The sequence below is a fragment of the Copadichromis virginalis genome, linkage group LG11 (assembly GCF_057382275.1).
Source record: "Copadichromis virginalis isolate Kocher_CV1m ecotype Utaka linkage group LG11, C_Virginalis_male_GT1.1, whole genome shotgun sequence".
NCBI lineage: Eukaryota > Metazoa > Chordata > Actinopteri > Cichliformes > Cichlidae > Copadichromis > Copadichromis virginalis.
In genome coordinates, this window is record NC_140628.1 from 18,227,754 (window position 1) to 18,240,231 (window position 12,478).

Genomic DNA, 12,478 nt, shown 5'->3' on the forward strand with positions numbered 1-12,478 from the left:
GGTTCAAACTAATTTCTCCTCCGTGTTTGAGTGGACTGAGCTCGTGAAAATGACGTGAGTTTAAAATGAAGTCAGTGCATATTATTCAGATAAATAATTTGTGCAGCAAGAAATACGGGGTTACACACTAAAATACTTGACTAAGTCTAATTTACTAATTTTCTTCTCTGTTCTTTTCCCCCTTTTTCTTTGTTTTGCTTTGACTGTTTTTGCTATTTTAAAATGTATTTATTGATCTTTTAATTAACTCACTCATATTTATCCCACGTGTATCACTGTTTCTGGTTTTCCTTTTTAAGTTATTTACTCAGAAAAAATAATAATAATTGTCTATTGACATATATCCACTCTAAAGCTGCCAATGAAACATCAAAAAATCTTCAATCAAACAACTAAAAGTTCCATTGAAGCCTTATTACGTTGAACTGAGGAAGCCTTTCTGGGTTTCCATCCACCGAGAATTATTTGTTTTATTTATTTACTTGCTATCTTTCCTGAGATGTGCCAAATTATAATAATAATGGTACAGTAATGTTACTGCTGCCATGACAGCACAGGACCACCGGTTCTACTCCAGTCTTTGTTGCGCTTTCTGTCTCTGATTGGTGTGTTGCATGTCTTCACTCTCTGCCCCTGAGCAGGACACTGAGCGTGTTTGGCATCTGCTGGCCACATCCAATCTCTCCCGATCAGCCGCAGTGGGAAAAGGTGTGGAAATGGATGGAATGAGGACAGGAAACGGCTGTGTGCAGTCACTCTGCTGCAGGACCGCATTTGAGTGACGGATTCCTCAGCCCTGCAGAAAGTGTCAGGGCAACCATCTCGACCCTCAGGTGACTCTGTCCCTTTCCCCCTCTCTTTCTCTGTTTTGCTGTTCCCTCATGACTTCCTTTTCCCTTTTTCACTCTGCATCATTTCAAGCCAAAGCCAGGATTCTAAGGAGCATTTCTTTGTGCTAAGCAAAACATGAGGTTTAACCAGCATTGAATTATTGCTGAATGACGTTCTCTATCCTCATATAAACTCTTCAAAAGGACACAAAATAAAAGAGCAACAAGGTAATTCAATGCTGATAGCTTTATTTGTGGCATGTAGAAAAAAAAGGGGGGGGGGGGTCACAAAAGTTTAGAGAATATGTTGAGTTGTCTAGTGAGGCATAGTTAAAGCCCCTGATTTGAAGCAAAAGGGTCAGTCATGGTCTTCTTGTCTGGGGCAAAAGGGCAAAGGTCAGTGTCCAAACATGGGGCTTGGTCAGTGCAAAGCTCAGAGGGGCGTGGAGGTTTAAGGGTGAGAGGAGGTCACTTGGGAATTCGTGTTGCTCACTCGTTGTCCGACTCATCGGCCGCTCCGGTGATGGTGTAGGTCTGTTCTTGGTGGTCCATTTCCAGCACATCATCCTCATTTTTGACTGTTCTGTAGAGAGACAGAGAGACAAAGTGACTGAAACAAGCATGTTAAACCACACCCGACTCTGTCACAGACCAGGTTAAGTCATTGTTTCTTAATGAAGGGTAGTGTTTGGTTGTACTTTCTGGGTGTGAGTGCTTGTCCTGTTTGAAAGAACTGCAAAAACACCTGATGGTACCTTTACCTAATGAGCACCGTCCTCCTCTCCGTCAGCTCCACAGCCTGCTCTGCATAGGCCTCGATGTTCTTATCATGTCCATCTGAGCCATATGTAGTCCCGGTGCCACTAATGCCACCCTTTCCTCCACCTGTCTTCCCCATGCCACTAGCAGCTGACAGAGCAGCATCGTCACTACCCACACCCCCACTTCCTCCACTGCCTCCAACTCCACCACCCATTCCACGGGCTACACTACCCTCTTCACTTATTCCTCCAGCAAGTCCAACACTCTTTCCTACAACTACACCACCATTTCCTCCACCAAACCCAGTGCCAGTTCCACCCATCCCACCTGAACCTCCAGTTTTACCACCTCCACCCATTCCAGTCCCACCTATGCTGCTGTCACTCTTGCCTCCAGTACCGAATCCCAGGTTTCCCACACCTCCAGCACCAGAACCACTTGTTCCTCCAGTGCCCATTGCTCTGCTGCCATTGCCTTTGCCCACAACCCCACCATTAGCTTCAGTACCTACACCTACACCCCCAGCTCCTAATCCATGACTACCAGTAAAGTCTGCCCCAGCTGATGTACCAGCAGGACCTTTTTTACCACTGGCTCCCTCAGCACCCATTCTTCCACCTAAACCTGCAATTCCTGGACCTGTTCCCATGCCTCCTGCATCTATGCCCCCACCCATTCCTACTCTGCCCCCAATGTCTCCCCCACCACCACGTCCTATCAGTCCACCACCCATTCCACCTGCACCTCCCATGCCTCCTCCACTGATGCTCATCCCGGCACCAATGGCGCTCATGCTACAGCTAGTGAGAGATAAGGTTTGCATCATGCCAGAAAGCCGCAGGTCCTCGCCCTCGATCAATTTTCTGCAGAGGAAAAAAAAAGACAAAAAATTACCATATTTATTAATATTCACTCAAAGACACAACCCAAAAATCATTTTCAGGTGGCTATTTTTCACTTACCTGTAAGTTGTGATCTCAATCTCCAGAGCCATCTTGATATTCAGAAGCTCCTGGTACTCACGCAGGTGCAGCGCAATTTTCTCCTTGGTGGATTTCAGCTCGAGCTGCAGGGCCTCAATCCGAGCCTATCAGGAAATCGGGGTTATAAAATGAATGTGTTGTTGTAGTGGCTTTGTGTTTGCATGTATGAATGTGAGAGCATGTGTGTATTTATGACTGACTCTGGTGGGATCAGGTGTGCACCCTGGGACAACATGAGCCGACATTTACCTGCAGGTCTTCCAGTTCTTTTCTGTACTTCTCTTGTGTCTCACGGATCTGAGCTTCAAGAGCCTCGTTTCTGGTCCGCATGGCATCCAAATCTCGTTCTTTACTTTGGATCTAGGGACAGTTTCAGCCCAATTATAGACACTCAATATTAATAAACGGTTCTTACATATTAATTTTCACTTGTAATACTCACATCTTTTTTGGCACTGGCTATTTCTTCTCTAACGCTTCGAACTTTATCAACATGCCTCGACGTCTTCTGGGTTAGATCTTCAAATTTGCTTTTATACCACGAATCCATTTCCTAACAGTGGAGAATGATAACGTTACAGAAGACTCAACTGTGTACTTTTCATCATCTGGAAGCGGTTTTGTGTGATATTTTTGTACCTGGAGATTTTTGGCTGCGATATCGTCATACTGGGTTTGAATTTGTTTCAAAGCAGCAGCCAAGTCGGGCAGAGTGAACGCACTCTGGGCTGAGACGTGAGCGGCGTAGATCTGTTTCATGAGTTCATCAATTTCCTAAACCAAAAAAAAAAAAAGAGAGGCCTTTAGGAATCATTAAAAATAAAAGGCAAACTTGGAATAGCTAATTCCTACGTAAAGATGTCACCCACCTGCTGATGGATTCGTTTAAGGAATTCAATTTCAACCTCTAACTGCTCCAGCTTCTTCTCCAAGGCAATGCGGGAGGAGGTGGCTTTGTCCACATCCTGAAAAATAAACAGAAGTGTTATCATGTATGTCTGCCCCTGAGAAATAATGTGTAGGCGACATTCACACCCAGGACAGTGGCTAATTTAATGTCACTCACTGGACGGAAGGCCTCAATGTCTAACTCGGCTTTCTTCCTCAGCTCCACCGCCTCCTCATATTTGACTTTGATTGCCTTTAGTTGAGCAGCTGCAGACTCTTTGGACGCCAAGGAAATGTCCTGAAAACCAAGAACGCATAAGTAAGACGCCTGTCTGCTAGATTTGAAGGTGAACACAAGGGTGTGCGCAAAATCTAGCTGAGCCTTTTGCATTTTATATTTCAGCTTCATTCTTGTGTGTGTGCCTGCCAGCACATTATCAAGTCATCTCATCTGTGCATAAAACACATCTGACAACAGCTGTAGTCTGACACCCAAATACGGTCAGGATCCCCCTCAAATTGCCTGCCAGAAATGAGCTTGTTACCAGGTAAAGAACTTTGAAAACACCAAGTTGACGTCTTGTATCGTTGTTTGGGTGGATCTTCTACAGATCGGTGAGGTGTAAACTTAATGCCCTCTTGAGTGTCTAAGCAAAGGAAGAGCAGAGGCAGGATCCGGGAGATTTCTCGTCTCACCCTCTGAACTCTCATTTGTTCAGCAATCTTCTTCAGCTCTTTCAGCTGTTCCTCATAGAGCAGGCGCAGACCCACAGGCTTCTCAAACCGGTTCTGATAGGCCTCAATCTCAGTTTCCAGTAGCTTGTTCTGCTGCTCGAGCGATCGCACCTGTAAGGACACGAAAACTCAGTCTAAACCACACTCCACAAGATGAGAATTACTCCTGTGCAACATGTTTGAGTTCAGTGTGATATCTGCTTTTCGCTGCGCCTATCAAAATAAGTAAAATCGAGTTGAAAAAGGTTGTTTCACCTTGTCGATGTATACGGCCAGTCTGTCGTTGAGAACGATCATCTCCTGTCTTTCGCTTGTCCGGGTGCTGAGGAATTCCTGGTTTTCAGCTGAAGCCACATCCAGGTCTATGGCAGGCTCTCCGCTCGGCCCAACGCACACCATGGCACCTGCACTCACACTGAAATGACTGATACAAGTTAACCTACAGCCACAGGCACCAAAATATGTTCCTTTAAGTGATTAAAATTATTCCTAAAGACAGCCTGTAGAAGAAGAATTTATTTTCGCGGCCTCGCCTGTAAAACAAAAATCCAATGGCTTACCCTGCTCCTACCATGCGAGACCTGCGTGCTGCAGACATGGTCCTTCGTCCCACTGAGTCCACACGCATGCTGCTGGCCCCGGCTCTAGAGGAGAAGCAGCCGGTGGAGGCACGACGGGCCTCTCTCCTGGTGGGGGATGGGCTCGACACCCTGATCTGGTAGGACGAGCTGCTGCTGTCCTCAAAGTGACGGCGGTAGGACGAGATCCTCTCTGGGCTGAAGCTCATGGCAGCGGTTTCTATGTGGCTTTGGTTCTGTGAAGGGAAACAGTCAGTGGTTTGCTGCACTTTACTGCTCCTGAACCTTCCTTTGTTGCACTCTCTGGTTGTCAGCACAGTCTGAGGTTTTATACTCCCCATTGACAGTCATGCTCCTGCTCTGTTCAAAACAGCCCAGGTCATGAGCCGACGCATGCGGAATCTTGAACCTCCGTACTAAAGCAGGCTTGACCTGCCTCTCAGATATGTATCAGCAGCTTGTGAGAAGCAGAAATGGGCTGGGATCATGGCTGTGGGCACAAGTCTCTCAGACTCCTTATTTTATCCAAATCATAATGGGTTTTTGCCTGGGTTACAACACATCCACCACCTTAATGTCCGGCATCAGAGGACAAGCAGGGAGACAGGCAGGCAGGCAATGAGGCAGGGTCCAGTAAGTCATTGCAGCCAGTAGGTGCATCTCTGATGTGATGTGCTCTGATGGGACGAGGGACTTTAATTGAATGCTGAGCAGAAGCTAGAGGGTGACCTGATGAGGCTGTGGCTGCAGAGGAACAAAAGAGCGCTGGCAAGATTTTGACGTAAATTAGTACTTATTAGTCTGCTCTGTTTTCAACATATTAAAACTGGAGTATGCAGAAAAAAGAAAATGGAATTAACTGCTTCAGCGGGAAGATGAGGAAGCGGAAGAAAAGGAGGGGGGAGATTACAGTCTGGAGTTTACGGATGACATGACACAGTGATAAAAGGGCATAAATGCCAGTCAGCCCTGTTCATGGTTTACATTGACACCTACAGAATCACATGGGCAGGGGTTGGACGATATTACAATGAGCTCAATTATAAAAAAGAAGGTACCACAGCAACATGGTAAACCACAAAAAAACTCAAAATATGCATAAAGCCGATGTTGGTTTAGTCCGCTTAGAACATTAAAATCCAACTTATGAGATGATTTAGTCACAGTTCCATGTGAAAACTTGCCGTGATGGATTAAGTGAGCATCTATTCTCTCCTACTGACCTCACATCTTGCAGCCGCATGGGACTTTTGGGAAGAGCCGGAATATTTCAGTCATGTGAATAGTCATCTCTCTACTAAGCTGCTTGTTTCACGTTCCACCAACCGTTGTTCACTATGATGATGCTTTCTGTTACAGTATTTATAAAACCTCACTTCATTTACTAAGACCACAAACTCTTATACATCATTGTGTGGTATTATAACTTTTTTTGCCTGATACTCATTTAAATATTTAATTATTACTTATTAAAATGGATGATAATATTGAACTAAAAATGCTTTGTTATTATCATTATTATTATTGGTGTTAAATGACAAATACCAGATAATTATATTATATTTAGAGGGTGGTGGCATTTGCTATGAAAGACGCCCTTGTGGCAGCAGAGAACATTCAGCAAACTGATTGAATAAATGTATTATTTAATAATAAATTTAGTTAATAAATAAAGTTAAGACTACTTTAAGATACTCCTTTACTAGATGGAGTATCTCAAGGTAGTGGTTTTCTGTATGACATTATCAGTCCGTCAAATGTCAAACAGATGGCCTTATATTTGACTCTACAGTACTTTGGTATACAGAGTTCATTGTCAACTGAGTGACTGTAAGGTACCCAGGTCCTGTAGCTGCAAAACAAGCCCAGATCATCACCCATCCACCACCATGCTGGCAGCATGTTTGAGGTGTTTGTGTTGATATATTGTGTTTAGTTTTTACAAAATGTAGCACGGAGCATTATAGCCAAACATCTCCATGTTGGTGTTATCTGTTCAATGGACATTGTTCCAGAAATCTTGTGGTTTCTTCAGATGTAACTTCGTAAACATAATCTTCCATGTTCTTTCTCCTGGCAACCACTGCAAGCAAGACTGGTCTGTGTTTTTCTAACTGTCATGAACTTTAACATGCTAACTGAGCCTGTAGAGTCTGAGATGTTACCCTTGGGTTTTTTGCAGTTTTTGAGCGCAGTCTGACCTTGGGGTGGGGATTTGCTAGGATGTCCACTCCTGGAAAGCTTGTGGTATTGAATGCTCCAGACCAGCAAACTGCCAAAACGTCTCTTTTGATGGAGATGTTCACACATGCTGATGATCATTTGATCAAGTGCAATTACCAGTAACCATATGGATGCACATAGTTTTTCACAGAGCTATTAAGTCCTGTGAAAACTTAATTTTTTACAACGTTGTGTAAAGATTATTCTGTCTTGAATACCATGCAAAGCTTTGCTGTCAATTAATAGAATTTTTCACAAATTCTTGACAAATTTACCAATGGAACTGCTCATACAATATATATGCATCAATATATGGTATTAAATATGTTTAAGTGTTCATAAAACTATTTTTTCATATATATTTCTTAAATATTTTCTTATTTATTTAAAAACTGTATCAGAGAGGTGAAAACTCTAAAACAATCAAAATTAAATATTTATATAGATGTAAATCTTAAGTAAATATATTATCGCATCACAAAATTTTCTGATTCTCAAAAACTGTTTATTTTTATTTACAAGTCATTACTGTCAACACCAAGCTCAAATATAAAAGAAACAAAAATCCCTGTAAAGTGCTGAGGTGATACAACAATGTCAGGTATGTTTTAAAGCTATCAATTATGTCCCCAAAGAAAACCAATAAACACTTCTAGATAATTTACTAACGCATCTGAAAGGTCACCTAGAGGCCAGTTTCCTGTCACTCACAATGATTAAGCTGAATTTTAGGATAAACTAAAGTAACTTAAAACAATATTGTCCAAATTAAACAAGACAGTGAGATTAAAATTTGCTGATTCTGCAGGGACTTTCAGCTCAAGCTGTAAAAGAAGGAACAGGGAACAAGGTCCATGGCGGTGGTCAGCAAACTGTAGTGGAAACATTCTTCCCTGCTGAAAACAAACCCATTTATTATCACGGATGATGAAGGAACCTGTGGAGAGTTGGTGACAAATTCATACAGGATATTAGACAAGGACTTTCAATACAGTAAATCGTAGTACTTCCCCAGCAGCTGTCACCCCGGCAAGCCTCTCTATGCCTATTTATATCTGGAATTACTTAAACGAATGTCCTCTTAGGTCATCTACTAATCCTGCCCAATATATAAATAATAAAAATAATAATAATAAACACACACAGACTCAAGTTAAATATTAGTTTATTTAGCTTTGATAACTTTATTAAATAGTACATTTATTAATAAATGCATTAAGTATTGGCAAAGTCTGCACTGCCTGTTGAGCAATTTAATATTTACAATATGTCAACAGGAAATAATAAAATAGTTCACATTATGGAGTGGAAGACTTTATTTGCATAATTAATCTTTAGCACTTCAGAAGATTCTTTGAGCTTATTTCAAAAAGCTGTAAAGGGTTTAGAAGGAGGTTAAGCCTGAGAGAAATTAAAGAGGGGTTTCAAGAAATATTGTATGGCAGATGTGGATTTAAGCAAACTGGTTTCACCTCTTTGAGATTTTAACATTGAAATGAGGAGCCATGAAATTTTTTTAAGCCCTTTACAAGGCTGCGCCATCACTTCACATTCTAAACTCGAATAATTGCAAAAATAGCTTCAAATAAATATATAAATATCTTTCCAGTTCCATGATCACTGATTATGCTGCTCATGCTTCACCCAGTCTTGCCATCCTCCAGAGTAATGCTGAACACTGAAACAAGACACAAAAGAAAGAAAAAAGTGAACATTTGCTTTGACGAAATCACACTTTTCATAATTTAAGACTTTTAAACAAAATCATGCATTTGTATGTGACTTTACCATCACCAGACAATCACAGTGTTTTAATACTTGACACATAGACATAGAAAATGTGATGTGGGACATGTGGTATCCTTCCGAGGAGGAACAGCATTGTGTAACTACAAGGCAATAACCTCAACTATAGTAAATGCTGTCTCATGGTGGTAACTATAAAAGTCTAAGTTTAACCACAATACTGATAACTTTTCTCGTGACTGAAAATGGCCAAGTCTAGTAAGAAACATAATGACGAGGTGGAAACCAGTGACGGTGACAGACATAAGCCAAGGACACATATCTCACTCTTTGTATCCCAGTGTGATGGCCGTGTTCAGCGCAGTCTTGCTCCTGATTCCCGCCAAACAAGTAAACACAACATTATCTGTCTGGTGAGGTAATTCACCACCATACTTTTCTTTGAAGTCTTCTGGACCCAGCTGGAGTGCAGTGTTCACTTGCGCCACTGTAAAGTCAAAAACACAAAGGTTAAGGAAGTATGATGGGTTTGGTGCTCTGGAGAACAGTTGGTTGGAAGCATTGTAGTAATATTTTAGAATAATGCCCTCCTTCGTACCATATAATATGAAGTGGCTCATATTGCTTGCGTTTTACTCCATTTAGAATTGTATGTCAAATTGAGCACATTTCAAACCTAACTAGAAAGTGCATTTTCTGAAGAAACTGCAGTGTGAATGCTTGAATCTGAATGTATGCACTGAAATGAATTAATTACTGAATTTAAGTTAAAAATCTTGAATGAGATAAAAAAAAAAACCCGAATTTAACCTGAAAACAAAAGTGCTGAACTGCTAAAAGCTGAAGGTTACACAGAAGAAGAAGTTGGAAAAAAGCTGAAAATGTTTTAATTTTAAATTAGAAAAACCTAAGAAATGAGAAAAGAACATTTAGAGTCAGAAAACATCTGAAAGAATATTAAAAAAGGTCATATTCTTTGAATCACTGAATGACTAAAATGTGATCCCTCTGCTTGGATCCACACAGTTTAAAAATTTAAAAGTCTGAGCTTTGAAAGACACGGTGTTGGAAAGAGAACAACAATGGCGACGTTTTGAGGGTAAAATGATGGCTGTAACACTGTGGACACAGCAGCAGTTGAAAGAGAAGTGTTTAAGATGAATCTTGGCAGAGTGAGAGAGAGAGCTCGTTAAGCAGGCAGGTGTGAGCCTGGTTGCTATAGTGACCGCACCCAATGGCTCCATACACACGTACACAGACATGCGCCTCACTTTTGCTGCTTAAAATGAACAGAAACGTCAGCCCTAAACAAATCGCTCCCAAATGAAAAGTAAAAGTCGTATTGACAAAATTCTTTCACCGTGAGCGGCAGCAATGTCCAGTCTACCAAATTCTCAGTTTTCATGCCTGTGGAGTTTATTATATGGACGTGGTGACAGTGTAAAGACACCATGCTCTTCTGATTTTCAAACGAACCTTCTGAGCCATTTTAACATTAGAGTCTATGGAAGAGTTGGAGGGAGGAGGCTGTGCATTGGTGACATTTATGAAAGAACCATAACACCTAGGACAATAGTAAACACATTGGATGAAAGAGGACAGCGATGGCTACGTTTTGAGGGTAAAATCATACCTGTAGAGCAAACGCTGCGGACACAGCAGCAGTTTTAAAAAAGATTTTAAGATTAATTTTTTTGCTCCTCTCACTCTAGCAGTTGAGCTGTCTCACTCTAGCCCCAACATTCCGTCCCATACACACCCATTATAAACTCTGAAACGCGTGAAAAAACATCATGAAACTTAAACTGGAACTGAAGAAAAAGTATAATAGATATTGAAAAGATAAATACAAGTTGAATAGTTGAATGTCTTGTCTTCGTTTTAAAGTTTGAATGGTGGCTCTATGTCAATGTATGTGGAAGTAGATACAGTTTAAAGAGGAGGAAGTTGAATGAGAATTTGAAGGGTCTCCCCATTGAAATACATGGGAAAGTTTTGTTGAAAAAAGTTGAATAAAATTAAAAATATAAATGTTAAAAATGAGAAAAATAGAAGCAGTCATGTCCAAAAGAATATACTACACTAGTATACAAGTCTACAGCCCTGGCAGCCCAGCCGGACAACAATGTTGCAGGTAGAGAGAGCAGTACTCACGGGGGACGTTAATGGAGCCGGGGATGAAGCCGTATTCTCGGAGCTCCCAGGGCTCTCGCACATCTATAACTACCGCTTTCCGCCCAACCAGGAGCTCCCTCAGCTGCTCATAACTCACGACTGTGCTCGCTGGCGTTGAACTGAATGTGCGGAACAGCAACTCTGCGTTTAAAAACAAGACAGACAATATACTTAATGCAGTATATGAGCTCCTTCAAAACATGACAGTGTTAAACCTCACTTTTGTAACCGGGGCGAGTGCTGACACTGCTGGACACAGAGCCTTGTCCTCTCGGGACGCAAGCTTCAAACTGGACGGTATTATTCCATAAAAGCCGCGGGACAACACCGGCAAGTCTCCAACAACTTCTCAAGGCCATGTGTGATTATCAAAGCCAGATACTGCACTCTAAATTATCACTGCTCTTCAACACAAACCCTCACTTAAGCGTATCTGCGTGGGACAACTAAAAAAAGTCACAATGCCGACAATTATCTGCGCTTGCGCAGACGTACGGATATCCTAATGGGCCAAAATTCTTTCCCCACAAATGCCTTAGTGATAGTTTCAAACAAGTAATAACTAACTATTTATCAACACAAATTAGCATCATGTCCCCTAATTAGATCAAACAAGTGCATCAAGTAAAAACAAAAAACATTATTTATGTTGCATTCGCCGCCATGGGAAACTGGGAAACGCATAAAGATGGGAAACAAGCTTTTATTTACCTCTAGTAAAAAAGAGATTTTCCCACTCAACTTGAATGCAGCATTGGGCCAACCTGAGCTGCCGTAGTGCGTCACACATAACCAGTGCTGCCTGTAAATGCTAACGAAAGCTTGACACATGTTTTAAAAGTCAAGGGTGGAAACAAAAAGATATTGAGATAACTGTTGACGGTATTGCGCGTTTTTTCTTTGAATAGCCATAATGTCTGCGTGTAATTTTGGATAAAACACACCAGTTCAGTTTTTATCCTACCAAGCTAATGTAGCTGGCCTTTTTTTGCAACCCAGGAAGAGCTGACATCTCAGTGTTGGCTTCATATTAGCTGACAAAGTCAACATAGGAGCCTAACTTTAAGAGGTGAGTTAATACATATTCCATTTTCGCTAAATCTAGTATGAAAAAGATAAACTAATTTTTAAAATTTCCGTAATAAATGGGTTAGGCGCCTCTTATTCTCACCCAAACCGGGCTGCCGGGGTTGTTAAGGCCTCTTAATCATGGTGTTGTCCATTAATAGAGTTATCTGTCGTAAAAACTCTGATTTTCTCCTACTGCCTTTATTTAGCAGTGGCATATCATGTAGCCGTAGGTATTGTGACCGTTCGCTTCCAGATTTCTTGCAGTTTAGAAAACGTTTAGGTCAGTAGCATGTTAGGCGAAGGGTGTAAAAATTATTTCAAAAGGAGTCCACCAGGAAAATCAGCTTAAACCTACAAGCAGTGGAAAGTTTTTGATTGGTTAAATCAGTCACCTGATTTAATCGCCCCGAACACACCAGCTTGAGAGTAGCGTCAAACACACCAACTTATAACAGCCAAACCACATATTGCATTTACCGTTTAATTA

At 41.5% G+C, this 12,478-nt stretch overlaps 3 protein-coding genes across 4 annotated transcripts in view; 1 reads left to right on the forward strand and 2 right to left on the reverse strand.

The window, feature by feature from the left end:
- Nucleotides 1–1,109: 1,109 nt before the first annotated feature.
- On the reverse strand, nucleotides 1,110–5,062 carry LOC146698337 (desmin). The gene is made up of 11 exons (XM_085472655.1): nucleotides 4,759–5,062; nucleotides 4,454–4,613; nucleotides 4,160–4,309; nucleotides 3,642–3,761; nucleotides 3,445–3,540; nucleotides 3,215–3,349; nucleotides 3,018–3,128; nucleotides 2,825–2,935; nucleotides 2,555–2,679; nucleotides 1,592–2,455; nucleotides 1,110–1,413 (listed from the first exon to the last, which is right to left on the reverse strand). The coding sequence occupies exons 1-11, from the start codon at nucleotides 4,983–4,985 to the stop codon at nucleotides 1,320–1,322; spliced, it is 2,193 nt and encodes a 730-aa protein (XP_085328781.1). The 5' UTR covers nucleotides 4,986–5,062; the 3' UTR covers nucleotides 1,110–1,319.
- A 3,085-nt stretch (nucleotides 5,063–8,147) lies between these two features.
- On the reverse strand, nucleotides 8,148–11,693 carry tstd3 (thiosulfate sulfurtransferase like domain containing 3). Its single transcript, XM_085473418.1, has 4 exons — nucleotides 11,141–11,693; nucleotides 10,900–11,061; nucleotides 9,073–9,232; nucleotides 8,148–8,677 (listed from the first exon to the last, which is right to left on the reverse strand). The coding sequence occupies exons 1-4, from the start codon at nucleotides 11,277–11,279 to the stop codon at nucleotides 8,617–8,619; spliced, it is 522 nt and encodes a 173-aa protein (XP_085329544.1). The 5' UTR covers nucleotides 11,280–11,693; the 3' UTR covers nucleotides 8,148–8,616.
- usp45 (ubiquitin specific peptidase 45) overlaps nucleotides 11,683–12,478 on the forward strand; it is a 33,947-nt gene continuing 33,151 nt past the window's right edge. For both annotated transcript variants that reach the window (XM_085473416.1, XM_085473417.1), the window contains exon 1: nucleotides 11,683–11,989. The gene's annotated coding sequence lies outside the window, so the exon portion shown is untranslated. The remainder of the gene's footprint in view (nucleotides 11,990–12,478) is intronic.